General features: G+C 42.8%; 1 protein-coding gene across 1 annotated transcript in view; it reads right to left on the bottom strand.

Moving 5' to 3' along the window:
• Positions 1–227: 227 nt before the first annotated feature.
• slc6a16a (solute carrier family 6 member 16a) overlaps positions 228–22,267 on the bottom strand; it is a 54,030-nt gene continuing 31,990 nt past the window's right edge. The window contains exons 8-12 of the mRNA XM_060901963.1: positions 20,463–20,643; positions 16,554–16,755; positions 16,311–16,470; positions 6,163–6,325; positions 228–4,991 (exon numbers count right to left, since the gene is read on the bottom strand). Coding sequence (XP_060757946.1) covers positions 4,653–4,991; positions 6,163–6,325; positions 16,311–16,470; positions 16,554–16,755; positions 20,463–20,643 — 1,045 coding nt within the window. The 3' untranslated portion in view covers positions 228–4,652. The remainder of the gene's footprint in view (positions 4,992–6,162; positions 6,326–16,310; positions 16,471–16,553; positions 16,756–20,462; positions 20,644–22,267) is intronic.

Raw genomic sequence — 22,267 nt, 5'->3', positions numbered from 1 at the left:
GAAGCACAAGCAGGGAAAAAAAAAGGAGAGAGACAGCAGAAAATGCGACCGCCTTCCGTGGAAGCACGGAGAGAAAAAAAACACTGAAAAAACCATTGAACCACTTTATTGAAAAGAAGCGTGGAAAAATGAGACGAAAGACTTCATGGGCAACTTCTATATTACATTTTATTTGTCATATACAAGATAAGAGTCTATATGTGACTTTCAACCCCCCCCCCCCCAACTTATCTAATTTTAAGATCCTTACTGACTAAAATTTTATATTACATGAGCAGAGTAGCCTGATATTCGTTAAACTGCATACCAAACCCACTGCTAGTGATCTGGTATCCCTCTTGCTGTTTCAGGCTGTGTGCGCTCAGCACACAGGAATGAGAGTGTGCATTCACACTGATCTTACACACTGACTGAGCACATTTCTTGGCTCTACTCTCAATCTTGCACTTAGGAACTACCAGTGTTAACTCAGCTTGTATAGTACTGGATATTTTTGTCAGGATTTGGAAAAACGGGGTAAATAATCTGCAGAATGATGCAAACATCATATGCGCACATCAAAATAAAATTTCCAGCTAGTGATAGCAAAATAAAGCTTTCCTCTTAAATGTTTTATAAGAATTAATTGCTTGAAGCTTTTCAGCCCAATGCAGATGAGATGCTTGTGGCATCTTGTGATGAAAAAGCAGGACTACCAGTACAGATCGTAATCTATGAAGTGCTAGGTTTTGGGTTTCTGGCTAACAAATCGGTGCATTCTAGTGCCTTGAAAAATAAAAGTGCACTCTGAGAGCACAATATCCCTCACTGGCAACTAGGCCATAACTCTGGTAAAATGCGACTGAATTGAGCGAAATTGCAATATGCATATTACCGACATATAACAAAGAATCAAGTTTGGTGAAATTCCTCCACAAATTGTGAGAGGAGTTGATTTCAGAAGAACATACACCTTCATGAAATTGTCAAAGTACAAGTTATTTAATTTAATCAAGGGTCAAAACTCTGGGAAAATTTTCACAAACGAAATTAAATCACAATATGTGTATTACCGTCATTATAATAAGGCCTTTTGCCAAGTTTCATGAAATTCCTCCAAAAATTGAGAGAGGAGTAGATGTCAGAAGGAAAACACACATTCATGAAATTGTCAAAGTATAATTTTGTAAATCAAGGGCTGTAACTCTGGTAAAATGTGACCAAATTTAACAAAGTTACAATATGCATATCACTGACATATAATAAAAAATCCTGCCAAGTTTTGTGAAATTCCTCCAAAAACTGAGAGAGGAGTTGATTTCAGAAGGTGAGCATCCTTCCCGGGATGGACAGACGGATATCACCACGACATAATCCCCCTTCAGGCCTTTCAGCCAGCGGGGGATAAAAAGTATTGCAATATTATTTTTTAATTAATAAAAGCAATTGGTCACACTAATGATGATTTAATAATGATCTAATAATGTATAAATAATAAAAAAAGTCATTATAGCATACTTCTATGTTACATTACATCTATTATCTATTTGAGAGGCTGTGGAGACTCATCAAGGTAGTATGGTGGAGGGGGAAGACAGCCAAGCAGTGGCGATATGCTGAAGGTGTCTGGATACCTAAGGAGGAGAATGCAAGCAACATCTCACAGTTTCGCACCATTTCCCTGCTCAGCATGGAAGGCAAGATCTTTTTCAAGATTCTTGCTAACCGGCTAACTGAGTACCTCCTGAGGAATTCCTATATTGACACAACAGTGCAGAAGGGAGGAGTTCCAGGCATGCCAGGCTGTTTAGAACACACAGGAGTGGTCACTCAGTTGATAAGGGAGGCAAGGGAAAACCAAGGGGACCTGGCAGTTATTTGGCTTGACCTTGCCAATGCCTACAGATCCATTCCACACAAGCTTGTGTCAACAGCTTTGACAACATACCACGTACCGGAGAAGATCAACGAACTCATTTGGGACTAGTTTTAGTCTGAGATTCACCTCTGGGACAACAACATCAGCATAGCATCGATTAGAGAAAGGCATCATCACTGGTTGCACCATATCAGTGGTGCTGTTTGCCCTAGCGATGAACATGATGGTCAAAGCAGCAGAAGTGGAATGTCCAGATCGGGCATTTGCCAACCTCCAATTCGAGCCTTCATGGACGACCTGATGGTCACAGCAGCAACAGTGACAGGATGCCGTTCGCTCCTGCGTAGACAGGAAAGGATCATCACATGGGTGAGAATGATGTTCAAGCCAGCCAAATCCAGGTCTCTGGTCCTGAGGAAAGGTAGAGTGGTGGAAAAGTACCACTTCAACTTGGATGGAGTCCTCATTCCATCAGTGACGGAGAAGCCCGTCAAGAGCCTGGGGAAGATCTTTGACAGCACCCTGAGAGACGAGGCAGCAGTCCAGTCAACGCATGCGGAGCTGAAAATCTGGCTATCAGCAGTGGATAAGTCAGGTCTTCCAGGAAAGTTCAAGGCATGGATATATCAACATCGTATCCTGCCGAAACTACTGTGGCCACTGTTGATATATGAAGTTCCAATAACCATCGTGGAGGGCTTCGAGTGCAACATCAGCCAGTACCTGCGCAGGTGGCTGGGCCTTCCAAAGAGCCTAAGTAGCATTGCCCTCTATGGGCACACCAACAAGCCGCAGCTTCCTTTTACTGGTCTGACAGAGGAGTTCAAAGTCACCAGAGCCAGGGAGGTGCTACTTTACAGAGACTCAGCCGACAACAGAGTCTCCTCCGCAGGCATCACCGTCAGAACCGGAAGGAAGTGGAAGGCGCAGGAGGCGGTGGAACAGGCTGAAGCGAGGTTGAGGCATGGCATCTTGGTTGGTTCGGTGGCAGTCAGACGGGCTGGGCTTGGTAGCTACACAAGACCACGCTACAACAAAGCCCAGGGGAAAGAGAGACGTCAGATGGTCCAGGCGGAGATCCGTGCAGAGGTGGAACGCCGCAGCAGGTCCATGGCCATGCGCCAGCAAGGAGCTTGGACCAATTAGAATAATGCATCTGCACAGAAGATCACTTGGACAGAGCTTTGGAAGTCAGAGCCAGCAAGACTCAAGTTTCTGATCCAGTCGGTGTATGATGTCCTCCCAAGCCCATCCAACCTGCATTGCTGGGGGCTAGCAGAAACACCAGCATGCCCATTGTACCTGGGACTAGGCTCCCTAGAGCACATCTTAAGCTGCTGCCCTAAAGCCCTGGGAGAGGGAAGGTACACCTGGTGCCATGACCAGGTGCTGAAGGCAGTAGCTGATGCAATCTGCACCGGAATCCAGCAGAGGAAACACCAGCTCCCATCAAGGCACATCATCACCTTCGTTAGGGCAGGGGAGAAACCTCAGGTGACACACAAGGTCTCGACTGGGCTACTAGCCACAGCCCATGACTGGCAATTGAAAGTGGACCTTGGGAAGCAGCTGAAGTTCCCAGAGCGCATTGCAAGGACGTTACTCAGGTCAGACTTGGTCTTAACATCTGAGTCCACTAAGCAAGTAGTGCTGCTGGAGCTTACAGTCCCCTGGGAAGACCGGATGGAGGAGGCCCACGAACACAAGAAGGCCAAATACCTGGAGCTGGTAGAGGCCTGCAGAGAGAGTGGCTGGAGGGCCCGCTGTGAGCCAATCGAGGTGGGCTGCAGGGGTTTTCTAGGGCAATCTGTGCACCGGGCATTCAGGCTCCTTGGCATCAGAGGGTTGCTAGAAAGAAGAGCCACCAGAAACATCAGTGAGGCTGCCGAAAAAGCCTCAAGGTGGCTGTGGATCAAGAGGGGAGATACATGGAGTAGCGCACTGCTTGGACATAAACCGGGGACTGATCATCCCCGGTTGGGTTGCCCAAGTGAGGGTGTCTGATGTAAGACCCGAAACACCCAATGACCCTGGGTTCATCACTGACGATGTGTCCAAGCTGCAAAGTCAAGGTGTTTCATGGAACTACAATTAACCTGTTGAGAAGTACAAACATACTTGTTCATTTACATTTAACCCAGTAAGTTCATCATCTATTAGTTCATTAACTGAACAGTGAAACACGAGAGATTAATCTGATTTACTGATCCAAGTTTTTCCTAAAAATAAAAAAAAATTATATATTCAGAATATGACTTTGTTGGTTCCATAGCTACAAAATCTAGTATGTCTGTATGACTAATTCACTCAAATACACTACGTCCTTAAACAACGCTCAAATCGCATGTCAGAGGTTACTTTTCTTTGGAATCAGTTTCCAAACCAGTCAAAATTTGGCTTGCGCCAAAACGAAGCATTTGTCATCACTGGATCTGTGCTTATTGCAGAATGAATCAGGAACTGATATAGTGTTTAAGTTATTGCTTTTATGACACATGCCTCAGTGCTTCAGTATCAAGGATGCAATCACTCCAACCAACTCCAGTTTGGTTTCTAACTCGCGATAACTGTGATTGTGTTGATTCTTTTCCAAATCTGAGTTTGTTCTACTTCACAGAGCCCACTTCATCATTTATGAATTCTGCACACCTTTAAAATGTTTAAAATTACACTGTAAGCACAGTTGCCTTGGCAACTGCCTGCTAGACACTCCAGCATCCTATTGAGTCATTTCCTGTCCAATCACTTCTCCAGGACACTATTTCAAGTGTCTGTTTTTTATTGTCCACCTTTATTACAGTTCTGTATCATCCTCCTCCTCTTCCTCCTCTTCCCCTTCCTGTTGCGAGAGAAGCCTGTAGTGATCTGTAGCCACGGGCAGGAAGGTGCTTCGGGGTGGGCTGCCGTCTTCATCCAGAGGAGCGTGGTGGCTGTTGAGTTCTGGATCAGTGGTACTACATTTGGAGTATCGTTTTCTGTGATGCTCAGCGTCTCCCTCTGCCTGTGATTGGCCACGCTTATGAGCGAGAAGGGAATGTATGCCAACAGCAGGCACTGGAAGGACAGCAGTGATGATGAGCAACGTGAGCATCACCAAGGCCCAACCCGGGTATTCCAGGCTGCTCTCAGACCCCTTCGAGAGAGAAAGTGAGAAACTGAATCACTTAATAATTTCACAAAAGCCTGTATAATCAGACACAGCATTTTAATTGAACTGAAGCTACAAAAAGAAAGCAGGCAATTTTGAGCAAGGGGGATCATTGAATGGTACACAATGTGAAAACTTAAGTTCTCAATACCTGAGATGGAAATTCAGACCTAATATTCAGTTATAATATACCAAATTATTCTATCCACATTCACTGGATATGAGCACACGCATGCTCTGATTGGCTACTCTACTACTAGGATATCAGCTCATATACCGTGAGTAGAGAAAAAAAAAATGGCGGCACGTGTTGCTGAACCAACTGAGGACAAAAAAAAAAACAAAAACCCTCTACTCCATAACAAAACCCCAAAAAATACAAAAAGAAGCAGCAAAATATGGAATAAAAGTATGATCGTAAGAATGTTTTTTTTTTTATTCTTAAAGAATTATTCTTAAAGAATTTTTCACAAATTGCTCCTGTCATTTCGCTGGTTGTTTACATTCTAATTGGAAATGATTTTGTCGTACGTTTTGGATAAAGTTTTTATTTATCGAATTTGGAAAAAAAAAAAAAAAAAAAAAAAAGCTCCGTTTCTCAAAATCCAGTGAATGTGGAGATAATAAAACAGTTATTCCACTCAATCTCATCGTGCATGGCTGATAGCCAACTCGGCGCTACGTGCCTCGTCGGCTATCAGCTCATGTACGACTTGATTTTGTGGAATAACTTAAATATAAACCCACAAAATATAGACCCTGACAGGTTCTGGGAGTTTGCAGGGTTTACCAATGTGCTTAAAAGGCACTAATTTTGTCACTCACAGATTATATGTGCTTTCAAATGCGACTAAAAAAAAAAAAAAGCATCTTAGACATCCTAACGTGGATTGAGCAATTTGATTTAAAACGTTCTAAATATACTGAGTGTGTTTGTAAATGCAATTTCATGTGGACATCCATCCATCCATCATCTCTACTGCTTATCCATCAGGGTCACGGGGAAGCTGGAGCCAATCCCAGCTGATTTCGGGCATGACTGGACCGGTCCCCAATACAAATCGTATAGCAACAAATTGTTGCTTTTATCGATTTAGCCCTGATTAGGCCATTCTGCAGCGTAACAATCTTTACAGGAAGCTGCTGTCTGTTTTACCGTGGTTTGGTTCCACGCTGTGTAAGTGGGCCACTTGAAGAACATGCGCAGCAGGCTAGCAGTCAGCAGACCCACCATCGCCAGCAGACACACATACTTCCACATGTACTTATAGATCACTGGAGGGCGCCATTTCATCATCACCTGCACATCGTCCAGAAACCTGACAAGAAAGCAGAATAAAGTAAGCAACAATGTGAATAAACATTTGACATATGCTGGATTAAATAGGTAATCTCTCTCTCCTGCATGTCTAGTTGTAGTAGATTCATAATTTGTAGCAGCAATTTCTTTAAGGTTTTCATAGCGAACGATGTGGTGATGTCATAGCCATCAATAACATTTACAGAGTACAGTTGCAATGCTTGACTGAGACCTTTGGCCCCCACGGGAAACCTTTTGGCCTTTATTTCCCACAAAGTAATGGATGTAATTAACATTGACATACAGTAGGGCAGGGGTTCTCAACCTTTTCTACTTTAAGGCTCACCTATTCATACCTGTAATGAGTCAAGGCCAATTTATGCTGACAACCCAGTCCTCGCAGACGGCGTCGCAGACAGTGTCTGCGTAGCCCTCCCACCTTCGCAGACGCTCTGCGCACACCTCCCAAAAATTGTGACCACCGCAGAAGCCTCGCAGACAGCGTCGCAGACAAGAGGGCTCCGATTGGTCCACTCTACATCCGCTGTACACGCACTTCCGCTTCCCTACTTTCCCGGTTTGGTTTGTTTTCACGACCGGCATTTTTAAAACACGAGCGAAGATGGAGCAGCACGAAGAGCGGTTGATCGAGGAAGTGAGGAAGTACGTACATCTATACGACTCCAGTTCTAGTCATTATAAGTAACCGGAGGATAAACACTCCACTAACCACACCCACACCCACCAACTACTCCTAGCGATTTCGCGACTTCGCGCCCCCTTGTGTTGTGGCAGTGAATAACATCGCACACGCCTATTACTCCCCGCTCAACGATAAATTACAACTGTCTGCGAAAAGCTATCTGCGAAAGCCTTGTCGCAAGAGCATGCAGAGGCCTTCAGGGCCCATTAAAAAAGATCCCCAAGTATTTTGGCTCATCTACTCTATTAGAATCTAATAATCTATTGTAAAATGTATTAATGGAATACAACATCACTCCCTGTTCCAGATGGGAGCCCAGGAATTAAAAAAAAAAAAAAAAAAAAAAACCTTTTTAATTGTAGGTCTTGTACTTAAAACTGTACGGCTGTGCCAGAAGCCAAACCATGCATGCAGGACGTTCTCACTCAAAAGGGATTAATGATCCAAAAGTGGAGTCTGGTCCATTAACACAAGAACTTATTGCTATGTTTGTGTTCAGCAAACAAGCAAGTTATTAAAACCAAGAAGTACACTCAAAAGAAGTGGATATAGAAACCACTCAATGGGATTAGATCCTTACATGCTAACAAAGAAGAATTTTTCCTATGAAAGAAAAATGTACTAGCTAAATTGGACATTAGTAGAATAAATTTTGATCCTATTGTAGCAGTAACTAAATACAAAGACGACAGTTATGCAGACTATTCATTAACTTAATGTGATGATGATCAACAGATTTAAATTTTTTTTAAAGATTGTGTATATTTTTAGTCTTTTGTATTTGTAATTATTTGTATCTGTACATGCGTGACCCAATCCAATCCAATCCAGCTTTATTTATAAAGCACTTTAAAAACAACCAGAAGGTACCAAAGTGCTGTACATGATACAATGATAAATACAAGATAAATTAAAAGACATAAAACATCAATAAAAACAGATATATAATAAAACTAAATAAAATAAAAAAGATAAATAAAACAAAATCAACATCTTACAGAGTGTCACAGGCCATGGACAAGAGATGGATCTTAAGAAGGGATTTAAAAACAGACAAGGAAGACGCCTGTCTAATGTGCAGAGGCAGATCGTTCCACATTTTAGGGGCTGCCACAGCGAAAGCACGGTCCCCTCTGAGCTTGTGCTTAGTTTTTGGCACCCTCAGGAGCAGCTGATCAGCTGACCTGAGAGAGCGGGTGGGTGAATATAGGTGCAGCAATTCAGAGAGGTAGGGAGGGGCGAGACCATTGAGAGATTTAAAAGCAAATAAAAGAATTTTAAAATGAATCCTAAAATGTAATGGCAACCAGTGGAGTGAGGCTAAAATGGGGGAAATGTGGTCATGTTTGCGTGTGCCAGTTAAAAGACGTGCAGCAGCATTTTGTACCATCTGGAGACGGTTGATGGAGGACCCAATAACCCCCACATAAAGTGCATTGCAGTAATCCAGCCGTGTGGTGACAAAGGCATGGATTACTGTCTCAAAGTGCTGCTTTGAAAGAATTGGCTTTATTTTGGCTAGCTGCCTCAGTTGGTAAAAACTTGACTTTACAACTGTCTTGATCTGATTGTCAAGTCTGAGGTCAGAGTCCACCTTAACTCCCAAATTAGTGATGTTGGATTTTAGGTATTGAGCCAAGGAACCTAGATCTAGACAGAGGGTCTCGGAGCTGCCAAGAAAAAACAATCACTTCTGTCTTCTTATCGTTAAAATGTAAAAAATTTAGAGCCATCCAGGCCTTTATGTCGTCAAGACATTCAAGTAAGGGTCTTACAGAGAATGCTTGATTCTTTTTAAGAGGCATATAGACCTGAGCGTCATCTGCATAACAATGAAATGAAATACCATGCTTCCTAAGTACGGAACCAAGTGCGAGCAGGTACAAAGAAAAGAGAAGAGGGCCTAGGACTGAGCCCTGTGGGACACCACATGACAGAGGACCAGAGGAGGATACAGAGTCACCAAGGCTCACACAGAAAGTTCGATCTGCCAAGTATGACCTGAACCACTCCAGTGCTATGCCACTGATGCCCACCCACTGCTCCAAACGTGAAATTAAAATGTCATGATCTACAGTGTCAAATGCAGCAGTTAGGTCTAAAAGTACAAGAACAGCACATTCACCGGAATCACAGGTTAAAAGAATATCGTTAAAAACAGGGATGAGAGTGGGTGGTCATCAAAAAAGCAGAAAACAAGATGGCGCCCGAAGCCAACGGGGGGGGGGGGGGGGGGGGTTTCAAGATGCCCCCCGGAAAATTTTTAAAAATAAGGCCTTACAAACCACTTGTCCTGCAATCTGAGCTGTAGTAGATAAAAAAAATATATCTGTTGTCTTTTTTATATATTTACATGAAAATATGTTTCAAATCAATAGGAGTATTGTTTGAATTCAAGATAAAATCACATTCTACATTCAAGGGTATGGTTATAATTCATGATCAACAAAAACGACAAACTAAATTCACATTAAACTTAAGTTTTATTAATTATCAAAATGTTCATATATTAAATAAAATTTTAGGGTGACTGACCTTTTCTCCCCATGTCCTCATTAGTTGCATATGATTTCTTCAAAAAGTCTTGAAATATTTAAGTTTTCAAAACTGTCAGCATTAATTCAGATTTACTGACCATCATATACATGTTCAATGTATTAAATCAAACGAATGCTAAGTTTATGGGATAATGTCTATGTACACTTTATACAATTATTTATAGTTCACAGTCACTACTCATTTTCATTTGATCATTTCGACTTCTTCTTCAGCTTTTTGGCCAAAGACAAGAGCTTGTCAGTCCTCTGTTTTTTATACCAGCATTGATTTCACGTACCTTTGCTTCGTCTCGCTTGTCAATTGTATTCAGCATTTTGAGTAAAAAAGCCGATACGAAAGAGAAACGTATTTTTGAAGCGCAGCGACGATGAACATGTGCAAGTTTCGATAAAATAGAACAGATGCGGGTACTTTTGTAAGAACTGTTATGATTGGCTTTTGTTCTCTCCCACACTCTTGTAAGAACTGTTATGATTGGCTATTATGCTCTCGCCAGCGATGTTTTGGCCAATTACATTGTAGAAAACACGCATTCTACCGCGAGACTTAGCAAGACTAAAGATGGCGAAAATGTAAACATGTAACATCATCGTAGGAATGAATTACGCTTGATTATCATGAAGGAACATACCCCAACCCCCCACAATAAATGAAAAAAAAAATCTCAACGGATTTGGCATAATATAAAAAGGTTGATTTTTACTCAGAAAAAGCGGAAATCCGCCGAAAAGCGGAAAACTCTCATCCCTGTAAAAACTCTTAAAAGAGCCGATTCTGTGCTGTGCAGTGATTTAAAGGAACAGTCCACCGTACTTCCATAATGAAATATGCTCTTATCTGAATTGAGACGAGCTGCTCCGTACCTCTTCGAGCTTTGCGCGACCTCCCAGTCAGTCAGACGCGCTGTCAATCCTGTTAGCAATGTAGCTAGGCTCAGTATGGCCAACGGTATTTTTTGGGGCTGTAGTTAGATGCGACCAAACTCTTCCGCGTTTTTCCTGTTTACATAGGTTTATATGACCAGTGATATGAAACAAGTTCAGTTACACAAATTGAAACGTAGCGATTTTCTATGCTATGGAAAGTGCGCACTATAATGACAGGCGTACTAACACCTTCTGCGCGCTTCGGCAGCACATTGATATGGAGCTCAGATATCAATGCGCTGCCGAAGCGCGCAGAAGGTGTTAGTACGCCTGTCATTATAGTGCGCACTTTCCATAGCATAGAAAATCGCTACGTTTCAATTTGTGTAACTGAACTTGTTTCATATCACTGGTCATATAAACCTATGTAAACAGGAAAAACGCGGAAGAGTTTGGTCGCATCTAACTACAGCCCCAAAAAATACCGTTGGCCATACTGAGCCTAGCTACATTGCTAACAGGAGTGACAGCGCGTCTGACTGACTGGGAGGTCGCGCAAAGCTCGGAGAGGTACGGAGCAGCTCGTCTCAATTCAGATAAGAGCATATTTCATTATGGAAGTACGGTGGACTGTTCCTTTAAATCCAGATTGGAAAACCTCAAGAATATTGTGCTCCTCCAGAAAGGACATTAATTGATTATAGACTGTCTTTTCGAGGAGTTTTGAAAGGAAGGGCAGTTTAGAAATAGGCCTATAATTAGCCAAAACTGCAGAATCTAAACCTGTTTTTTTAATTAAAGGTTGCACTACTGCATGCTTAAAGTTTTTAAGGACTACACCTGAGGACAAACTGCTGTTAATAATTGCAAGCACGGATGGACCCGCAGTAGGAAAAACCTCTTTAAATAATCAAGAGGGGACAGCATCATTAGGAGAGCCTGAGGGCTTTAAATGACCAACAGTATCCTGTAAATCTAACAGAGTCACAGACTCAAACCTATCAAGGACAGCTGAGCAGGGGACAGAGACTGAAGGGTCATATGCAGAAGGTGAGATTAGAGCCCTAGTGCCAGCAACTTTGTCAATAAAAAAGTGAAGAAAGTCTTCACAAACAGCAGGCGAAGCCTCAATACCGACGGTCTGCGGAGCATTAAGAACAGAGTCGATAGTCTTAAACAGAACACGAGGCTTAGGACAATTTGACAAAATAATAGAGAAATGTTTAGTTTTAGCAGCTTTCACAGTTGTCTGATAGTTACGCCAGCACTCTCTTAACATTTGAAAAGACACTTGCAGTTTGTCTCTCTTCCACTTGCGCTCAGCTCTACTGTACGGCACTGGCGTCTGACAGCACGAGTAGTGTCGTTTAGCCAGGGTTCACATTTAGTTTTAGGCTGCCTAATTTTTAATGGAGCCACAGTGTCTAAAACAATTTGGCAGGAGGAGTGAAACCATGAACCAAGCTCGTCCGAGTCGTTATACATCAATTCAGGAACGACACAGCTCTGATTAAAAACGGCCGAGAACTGACCAGCAGTGGAAGGGTTAATGACGCGATAACACCGGGCAGCAACAGCGCGAGGTTTAACTGTGTTACCGGCAACAACAACATCAAACAGTACAGGCATATGGTCCGAAAACACTGCGTCACAGATCTCCAAGTTAAAAACAGGCAAATCATATGAAAAAAACAAGATCGAGTGTGTGTCCACGTTCTCGTGTGGGACCAGAAACAGACTGTACTAGATTAAAAGAGTCAGTGACTACGTTTACATGCACATCCAAATCGAGCTGCTGTCGGTAATCGAGCTGAAGGTCCCAGCAGGGTGCCAGAGAAATCCAATCCTACATGCACACAACTGAAATCGGGCTATTGTGTGAGGTGCATTGTGCACCCGAGCCACAGGTGGCGCAACACGCCCCATCGTGTTGGTACACTTCCGGTTGTCGTCATGAAGAAGAGCTATTCAAGAGTGTAAACAAAGTTATCAGTTCCGTGTTCTCCATTGCGCGTTTTTCTCCCGTCCATGAATTTTAATATATTCAACTCCTTAAGCTGAATGAGCATGAACTCTGTCTCCTCATTGCTCCAGAAGTGCACGTTTCTGCTTGCCTGTGGCAGTGGGGGCGTGGTCAAGCGCCGGTCTGTGACAGGAGGGCGGAGCCAGGGAAGGTGAGTGGCAGAATAACTACACCTGACGGTAATTAACCTGTGTTTGTGTGGCTTCCCAGTAACCGCGCCCTATTTAAGGAGGCAGAGGGAGAGCTCGTCCCGGGACTAGAACACAGCGCGCGTGCGTGTGTGTGCGCGCGCGCTTCTCTCAAGAATAAAAGTAGGCTGTTAAACTGAAAAGTCTGACAATAAAAAGCCTATTAGTACCAGAAGCTTTGTCCTGCCGTCCTCTGTGCTCCACCCACACTTCAGAGAGCTCTACATCCACATTTTCTCTTCTTCGTTTGTTCCTCCTGACCTCTTCTGCTGCTCGCTACTACTGTTGTCATGCCGACCGAGGCTGTTGTGTTTCCCGCTTGTGGTCTCGTCACTCGTCACTTCCGGAAGTAGCTCGACAACTAGCTCGATAGGGTATACATGCACAAAGTAGCTCGGCAGAAATCGCATAAACTAGGTCGTGTAGCTCGATTCCGAGAAATCAAGTTCGGTTCAATTTCAGCCGAATTAAGGTGTATACATGGCATTTTGAACTTCGATTTCAGTCGAGCAACGGCAGAAATTCGATTCTCTCTATGTGCATGTAAACGTAGTGAATAAGATTAAGAAAGTCCTTCACCATTGGCTTATCAGGACAACACACATGAACATTAAAATCCCCAACAATAAGGACACGGTCATACTCGGGCATAATTTCAGCCAGGAAATCAGAAAAGTCACTTATGAAGTCTTTATTGTATTTGGGAGGTCTGTAGACCACCACATACAACACTGTGTGAGGGCGAGCCAGTTCAAATAAACTCATCTCAAAGCTGGTAAAAGAGGATGACAGAGACAGTTGCTTACATTTATAATGACTTTTATAAATAGTCGCTATTCCTCCTCCTTGGCCCGAGGTCCGTGGGGAGTTAAAATAGCAGCAATCCCCAGATAAAAGTTCTGTGAGGACGCTGGACTCAGCAACAGCTAGCCACGTCTCAGTCACACAGAGAAAATCCAGTCCTCGGGATGTAAGGAAATCCTTCAGGATGAAAGTTCAGTTTGCTAGCGACCCCACCAGCTCTGCTGATCAACTTATCGTGTTTAAATAAAGTTATTCATTCATTATGAGTTGGAAAAGTATCCATCCGTTGAGTTCCCCGATATCTCAGACTCCCTGGTGCTGCAGACATCGTTCTAGACGGACATGCAGATGAAAACCTGGAAGAGCATGCAGGAGTACAACTTTTTATATGTGGCTGGGTTAAAGATCTGGGGATCAGGACACTACAAGATAAACCCTGCATCGTTTTTGCCCGGGTAAGGAGGAATTTCTGGGCTTTTTGTCTGTGTCTTTGCAACGGTTGCTAGGACGTTACAAGATTTAGTATCGGGTGTAAACAAACAACAGCTGCTCGAGTCTCAATCCGCCCTGCTCTTCTCTTCCAGCAGGCATCACAGATCCATAGAATTTACCCACAAACGTATTTATTTATAGTGCTCTGTGTGTATGCGCGCGCGTGTGTGTACATGTGGGTTAAATGTAGAGGAGGAATATGACAAAAACAAAGGCTTGTTCTTCTTAATTTACTCACAAATGTATTTACTCCACTTGAACAGTGTACACTACCGTTCAAAAGTTTGGGGTCACTTTGAAATGTCCTTATTTTTGAAAGAAAAGCACTGTTCTTTTCAATGAAGATCACTTTAAACTAATCAGAAATACACTCTATACATTGCTAATGTGGTAAACGACTATTCTAGCTGCAAATGTCTGGTTTTTGGTGCAATATCTCCATAGGTGTATAGAGGCCCATTTCCAGCAACTATCACTCCAGTGTTCTAATGGTACAATGTGTTTGCTCATTGCCTCAGAAGGCTAATGGATGATTAGAAAACCCTTGTACAATCATGTTAGCACAGCTGAAAACAGTTGAGCTCTTTAGAGAAGCTATAAAACTGACCTTCCTTTGAGCAGATTGAGTTTCTGGAGCTTCACATTTGTGGGGTCAATTAAATGCTCAAAATGGCCAGAAAAATGTCTTGACTATATTTTCTATTCATTTTACAACTTATGGTGGGAAATAAAAGTGTGACTTTTCATGGAAAACACAAAATTGTCTGGGTGACCCCAAACTTTTGAACGGTAGTGTACGGCAAACCAGCTACCGGACTTGGGACACTGACATCCTGAACTATTAAGTATTTGGCTTCAAACTTGGGAAAAAAAATTCATGGCTCACTAGATGGTGCTTCGCGGCCCACGCATGGGCTGAGGCCCAGTGGTTGAGAAACACTGCAGTAGGATGAACTAATGGTGGGGTTCAACCCAGCAGTAAAACGCTTTGTCTCTCTTCCATTTGATCACCTGGTCACTATACACTTCAAACAGTCTCAGGGGTATAAAAATGTATACGTTATACACTGTAAAGAAAAGAGAAAGGCTTTTACAATGAAGCATTGAGGCATTTTCCAATCACACCACCGAGAGATGCTTCTCCATCATGCATCCTGTGCCTGTGACTCTGTAAGCTGTATTCATTTCTATTTTGCTATATATGGTACATCTGCATTTTGTACAATAAACCCACTTTTTATTTTATCCCTAAATGCTCAGTAATTCTTCTATAAGCTGTTGTAACTCATCTCATTCATCTCATTATCTCTAGCCGCTTTATCCTGTTCTACAGGGTCGCAGGCAAGCTGGAGCCTATCCCAGCTGACTACGGGCGAAAGGCGGGGTACACCCTGGACAAGTCGCCAGGTCATCACAGGGCTGACACATAGACACAGACAACCATTCACACTCACATTCACACCTACGGTCAATTTAGAGTCACCAGTTAACCTAACCTGCATGTCTTTGGACTGTGGGGGAAACCGGAGCACCCGGAGGAAACCCACGCGGACACGGGGAGAACATGCAAACTCCACACAGAAAGGCCCTCGCCGGCCACAGGGCTCGAACCCGGACCTTCTTGCTGTGAGGCGACAGCGCTAACCGCTACACCACCGTGCCACCCTGTTGTAACTTCATTTTTTAATTGTCATTTATCGACTGCTATAAACGCTGATAGTGATTTATCAGCAATTAGCTCATATCAGCTGACAATATCGGCTTGCTGATTTATTGGTCGGGCCCTAGTTTGTATAAAGTCAAGTCCCTTCCCACGCCATGTGGCGCATGGCCTCTCGCCTATTACATAGCTAGGGTTACAGTGGGGGGGCTAGTCCTCTGGTAACCGTGAGAGTTTGTATAAAACAGAAAGTCTAAGAGCAGTTATTGGGTCATCAGTAAAAGTTTTTGTAAGCTCTAAATCTGTAACATGTCCCCCATTAATGATGGGGCACCTTTTTCGGAGGAATACTGTAGATATTATCTCGGCGTCTGATGGCATGTCTAAAGACCACAAAACCTTTGGGAATGTGTAAGCGCCCAGAATGACAGCAGTGTTGGAAAATTGGAGAAGTGTTTATAATAACTGTTTCGATAAAACTTGTTTTCATGTCTGTCTCATCTTAAGAACTTTATGTTAGAGTGTAACAGCTGCAGTGTTAAAAAGTCACGTATATTTAAAACATTTACTCAACAGGTTTCCTGTTCATTCCTCAGTACAGAGCAATGTGATTTGCTTATCTGTGGTAATCAGGTACATGCTACTGATGTGGTGGAGAAAGATGACATTGAAGTATCCATTTAAGCATCCAGTTTAGCACCAGTCTTACCGGTCAGCACCGTAGATCCATGCCACACTGATCGTCTCAAAGATGACAACGATCATCAACGGCAAAGTGGCCGAATAATCATCAAACATGGTCACAAAGTAGTTCCCGCTGCGCTGAGTGAAGAGCAGACCAGTCAGGAAGCCCAGGATACAGCTCATCACTGAAATCCAGAAATGTCATCAATATCATGTTTGCACGACAGAAATATAGGGTCTGTCAGGGTCAGTGCATGTGTGTCTGTACCGGTGAGCAGTGTCTTGTGGCGTCCTAGGAATTTAAAGTTGTCCATGAGTGGCGTGAGGATGCCCTGCATGGTGCCGAACATGGTGGACATACCCAGATTCAGGAGCATGAGGAAGAACAATGCTGACCAGAACGGACTGCCCGGGAACAGCGCCATGGCCTCAGTGAATGCTATAAATGCCAAACCAGTCCCTTCCACTCCCTGAGCAAGGCAAAGATCAGTGTAGTGTTTAGTGCAACCTCTTAAAACACCCAGCTATTATATTACAGTATTGCTCAATTCTCAGTTCTGACTGGTCAGAAGATATTGATTAATTTCCTAGAGCAGCATGACAGAGCACAGAGTAGTACGCTATTCATTGCAATTAATTCATTGGTTTTAACGTTCTCAACAAATTACACAAGGACTTGCTTATGGTGCATGTGCCACATAAGGCCACTCATTTTTTACTTTTAGGTTCACGGATTTTTTCAACACATTTTAGAGTATGTCGGTCGAAATAAAAATAAAAGTGTCAATGTCTGTTTTTTCTTTTTTTTCAAATGGCAAATTTTCAATGTCGGGATTAGAAAATAAAATAAATTAAAGACACACTATATATATATATATATATATATATATATATATATATATATATATATATATATATACATACACACACACACATACACACACACACACACTACATGCAAGCTTGTGTTTAAAACCAGCACTAGATAGGATTGCTACCATCACCAATACAAGAAAAAAACCTACCATACCTGTATATTTACCTTATATTATCCAAATTATGTTTTCCTAAATATCAATATTTCATATTAAAATCATGAATAATATCAAAAATATTTTACCGGAGTTATATTGAAGATTTAATGTGTTTATTTTAAATATAAAACTGATTTAGCAGTATGAACTCAAGGCATTTTTAATTAGGAGATGAAATCACCTGCAGATTTGGGAGAAACCGGATGGGGGTATTTCTAAATTCTATTCAGAAAATAAAAAGTTGGGCATAATGTCCCCTTACGACGGCCTATCCTGGCCGGTCTGGGGCATTTGCCCTGCTATAATATATTAAACATTACAATATTTACTGAGCGATAATACGTTGAATTATTGCCACGCTTTCATATTTAGACCATCTAGGTCTAATTTGTATTAGAAAAATATAATGCTTGTACTAAGTTATAGATATATAGTGAATGGTTTTGATCACTGATTAGTATTCTGTGAAGGCAAGTGGTCGTATGAGCGTGATGCTGCCATGAGCACATCGAGTGCTGACGGATGTCTGACGTCCAGTTCACATTCGATAGCGCCTGTGCGGTCTCCGTCTTCTTCAAGCTCAACAGTAATATAGGAGCAGTCAAAGTCTCTGACTAAGGTTACCACTGGCATGTCGAGCACTGCTCTAGTACCGGTATCGGATCTACCCTCCTTCGTGGAAGCGTACACACATTTTATCATTTCTTTGCTTACATTTAATTCTTGCGATATGTATTCACCGACGTTCTGTCCACTTAACAAATCCACTCGATGAAACGATTTGCGATCTCCGCATGAAATGCTGACATAACGATCAGAACTGACTGAAGCCATTTTGCCATCACGCTGGTGAATTCGATAAGCAACTTCCCAATGGTAATTGCCAGTATCCCAGTCGGAAATTTACAACGAACAGTGTTTACAACGTTATTCCCCAGTGTTAACTGGGAAAGGCTTTTTTCCCCCCCCGATACCGACCTTGACCCTTTGCAAGTCATCTGCGGTTAGATTGTTGCACACCGTGACCATGGTAGGATATGTACCGAACGCAAATGTATACTCGTATTACCAGTGGGAATTTTCCCACCGAATGCAGCAGATCTATTAGTACTGGGTATATAATGCTGTTACAAGGAAGCTATTACGTTGTCAAAAAAAATCATTAATCTACTAATTGCAAGTTTCAGCGGTTCAAATAAAAATAAAAGTACACATAGACTTTTTTATTTTTTCAGCGGTAGTTTTTATCTCATGTCGGCGGATCCGTGAACCTAAAAATCAAAAATGAGTGGCCTAACGGAGTTGAAAAATATCCGTACTTTTCGATATGGTGAAGGTTTCTGCGAGATGTTTATTTAACATTTTTAGCAGGAGTCTCCAGTGTCTCCAGTTGTAACCATCAGAGGTAAAGCTGTAAATTTAAGATTTCTTGGCAGTTTCTTGGTAAGATGAATAGCTACATTATTTTTGTCTTAATAACTTCAATAGAGAGAGAAAAAAGTGGTGAAGGAATGACTTTTTACGGTTGCTATGGTATAACCTAATGGCCCTTTTCCACTATCCTTTTTCAGCTCACTTCAGCTCGCTTCAGCTCACTTCAGCCCGACACGGCTCGCGTTTCGACTACCAAAAACCAGCACGACTCAGCTCGCTTCAGCCCTGCTTAGCCCCTAAAACTCGCACCGTTTTGGAGTGGGGCTGAAGCGAGCCAAACCGTGCCGAGTGAGGCTGGGGGCGTGAGCAGACACTCCCCTGTGCACTGATTGGTGAGGAGGAGTGTCCTCACATGCCCACACACGCCCCGCGAGCACGCTGGGATCTGTAAACACCGCAAACCCGGAAGAAGGAGAATTACGAGAATTATGAAGCCTTATGCGCCTCGCCTCATCTATACGCTCTTGCCAGTATCTGTTGGCGTTGTCGGTGACAACAAGCCACAGAACCAAGACCAGCAACACTAACGACTCCATGTCCTCCATGTTTATTGTTTACTATTCGGGTCGTGAGACTACCGCTTAAAAGCTCACTGATGTCACTGTTTGCGCTGCTTAACGACATCACGTGACGTCCACCCACTTTCGCTAACTCCACCCAATGTGTCCACCCACTTCCGGCCAGCACGGTTCAGCGCGGTTGTAGTCGAAATGCAACTCCAACAGCCCCGCTCAGCTCGACTCAGCACGGCACGGCTCAGCCCGACTCAGCCGCGTTTGTAGTGGAAAAGCGGCATAAGTGATAACAGGAACTAACTTGTTTGGTTGACAACATTAAATGCAACTATAAATGGATAAAATGTATGATGTGTCATTCTTTAATAAATAAGAGTTTGTCAGGGCTGGCAAATAAATATAACGTGACTGTCAATGACAGTGTAGCTCACTCTGGCCCTGTCTAGTCCAGAAGGAATGATCTAAAGTGGGCCACTTTGCGCAATCAATGTAGCAAGCTATATACAGTACAGGCTATTATACATATATATATATATAAGCTACATATATCCACCCTAGGAATACTGACCTATTTGCCAGAAAGAATCCAAAATGGCGAGGAATTGACCAAGAAGAAGACGCGATTTTTGTTGAACTGCTCATTAAGGCTTAATTAGTCCATAACTTCATTAATAATTGCAATTAAGCAAATCTGGGTAGAAGTTATAGGCACCCTAGGTACCCCTACCTTCATGCCAGAAAGAATCGAAATTGGTGAAGAACTGAGGGAGAAGAAACGAGTTGTGTGGAAACTACTCATTAGGGCGTAATTACTCCATATCTTCATTAATTGCAGTTATGCAAATTTGGGTAGAAGCTATATGCACCCCAGGCAGACCTACCTTACTGCCAAAAAGAATAAAAATCAGTGAAGAATCGAGAGAGAAGAAGCGATTTTCATGAAATGTGGCTGACGCAGGATGGACCATGGACGAGAGACGACAGACAAAAAAAAAAAAAACACATGATGGCATAAGCTCATCGCCTGTCTGCCGGAGGAGATAGTAGTAATAATAATAATAATAATAATAATAATAATAATAGATCAAATATATATTAATTTATGGCATCGTATTGTGTGAAGATATTGTAGATGACTCCACCATCTACAATGCTCTCTAGAATCTTAGAAATCTCACTCGTGCATACACAAACCTTGTTCATTTCTCTCTCCAGGTCACAATCGGTGATATTTGAGCCAAGAAAGCTCCCATAATGTTTGTACCACTCCCGGTAATCCTTTATTTCCACAGATCTGGGGTCAGACATATTGAACCACGGCCACCAGGGCTGAGCCATGGCTGAAGCTGCCATCTCCGACATTTTGCTCACATTCCTGCAGGATTTAAAAAAAACAACAAAAAAACATTTTTATCAGCAGGATACAGATTAAGGCTGATGGCTGAACGATGCAAGAGACATACTAACACCTCTTTACGACTCAACAGGGCCCCAGTGGAGAGATCAGACAGTTTCCAGTGCATTGGTTTTCACATCACACAGGATCTGTCATGGTCCTGTCACCTTAACACCCTGGTGAAGAAAGCCTGTCAGTGGCTTTACGACCTACGATGCTTCAGGGACTTTAAATTGCCTTCTAAAGTGCTAAGGAACTATTTACACCTGCACCATGGAGCGCATCCTGGCAGGAAGCATCATAGCCTGGTTTTGGGAAAAGGACTGAGCAGGATAGACGGGCTCTCCGGAGGGTAGTGTGATTAGCTGAAGCTCTCTAACCTGCAGCTGATCTCCAGCAAACAGTGCTAGACCAAGGCCAGGAAGATAATAAAGGACCGCAACCATTTGAACAACAGACTCTTCTCTCTGTTGTGGTCAGGGAAGCGCTTCTGCCATTCAGGTCCTCAACCAGGACAACACTGAGGACTGGACTTTGCTGCACAAAACCAACACCCCCTACATGCCTATAACAATATATTTCCACCATATTTAAAAATATTTAAATGTTTATTATATAAATACTTCATATTTATTCTATCCACATTCACTGGATATGAGTAATCACGTGCTCTGATTGGCTACTCTTCTACTAGGATATCAGCTCATATAGACCCCTTTCACATGACGTCACCGCGCCGCGAGATTTTGTTAGGCGCCATATTGGAAGACCAAGTACATGCACTCACAAAATAAAACAAAGTACGAGCGAGAGTAAAGTGACACGATGGATGATAATTCTGGTTATGTGAGTACATTACCAGCTGCAGAAAGGGCACGGTATGTGCAGAAACTGGCTGTGATTGATGGGTTTGACCCATATGATAAGACTCGGGGCAAGGGAGAATGGAAACATAAGGAGGACCTGACACCAATTCTGCCATCTGTTTGCTACCCAGACATTGTAAACTATTTGTTGTTTACACCCAGTGCCTACACTCAGTGTTCGAACTATGCCGATATTTTCGGGGGGTCCCTTTTTTTCCCTTTTTGGGGGGGGGGGGGGGGGGGGGGGGGCGCACTTGCGCTTGTCTCGGAGCGCGGATCTCCAAACACATGAGAAGCCTATCTTACGCACATATCACGTGGACTCCACACCTCCACACACGCATCGCGTCTGAAGTCGTAACTCATCAGGGGAAATCGTGTCCACATTGGCATGTTCAAAAAACAACCTCGCGTCAACAATGATGCCACACGCAAGAAAAAAAAAAAAAAAAAACAGTCAGGCTACTCAACAACCAACCTGGCAGCAGCGAGCAAGCCCCAAACCATCCTAAATTATTATTAAATTGTAGAAGTCTGGGAGGCTTGCTCCTCATCCAGTTATCAACTTGGGGCCAATTTAGCATGTTTTAAATCTGAATTTCTTGCGTTTGCTTACCTCAAAGTGTCCGCAGATCATGCACAGACTTATCCATTATATCCACAGTTTTTTGCCAAGTCTCACACAGGTTTCTTTCAAGTCTACTGTTGGGCCAATAAATCATAAATACAACAGCTCA

This window comes from Neoarius graeffei, chromosome 20, assembly GCF_027579695.1.
Source record: "Neoarius graeffei isolate fNeoGra1 chromosome 20, fNeoGra1.pri, whole genome shotgun sequence".
Lineage (NCBI taxonomy): Eukaryota > Metazoa > Chordata > Actinopteri > Siluriformes > Ariidae > Neoarius > Neoarius graeffei.
The sequence above is the reverse complement of the archived record's forward strand: the minus strand, read 5'-3'. Positions and strand labels throughout refer to the sequence as shown.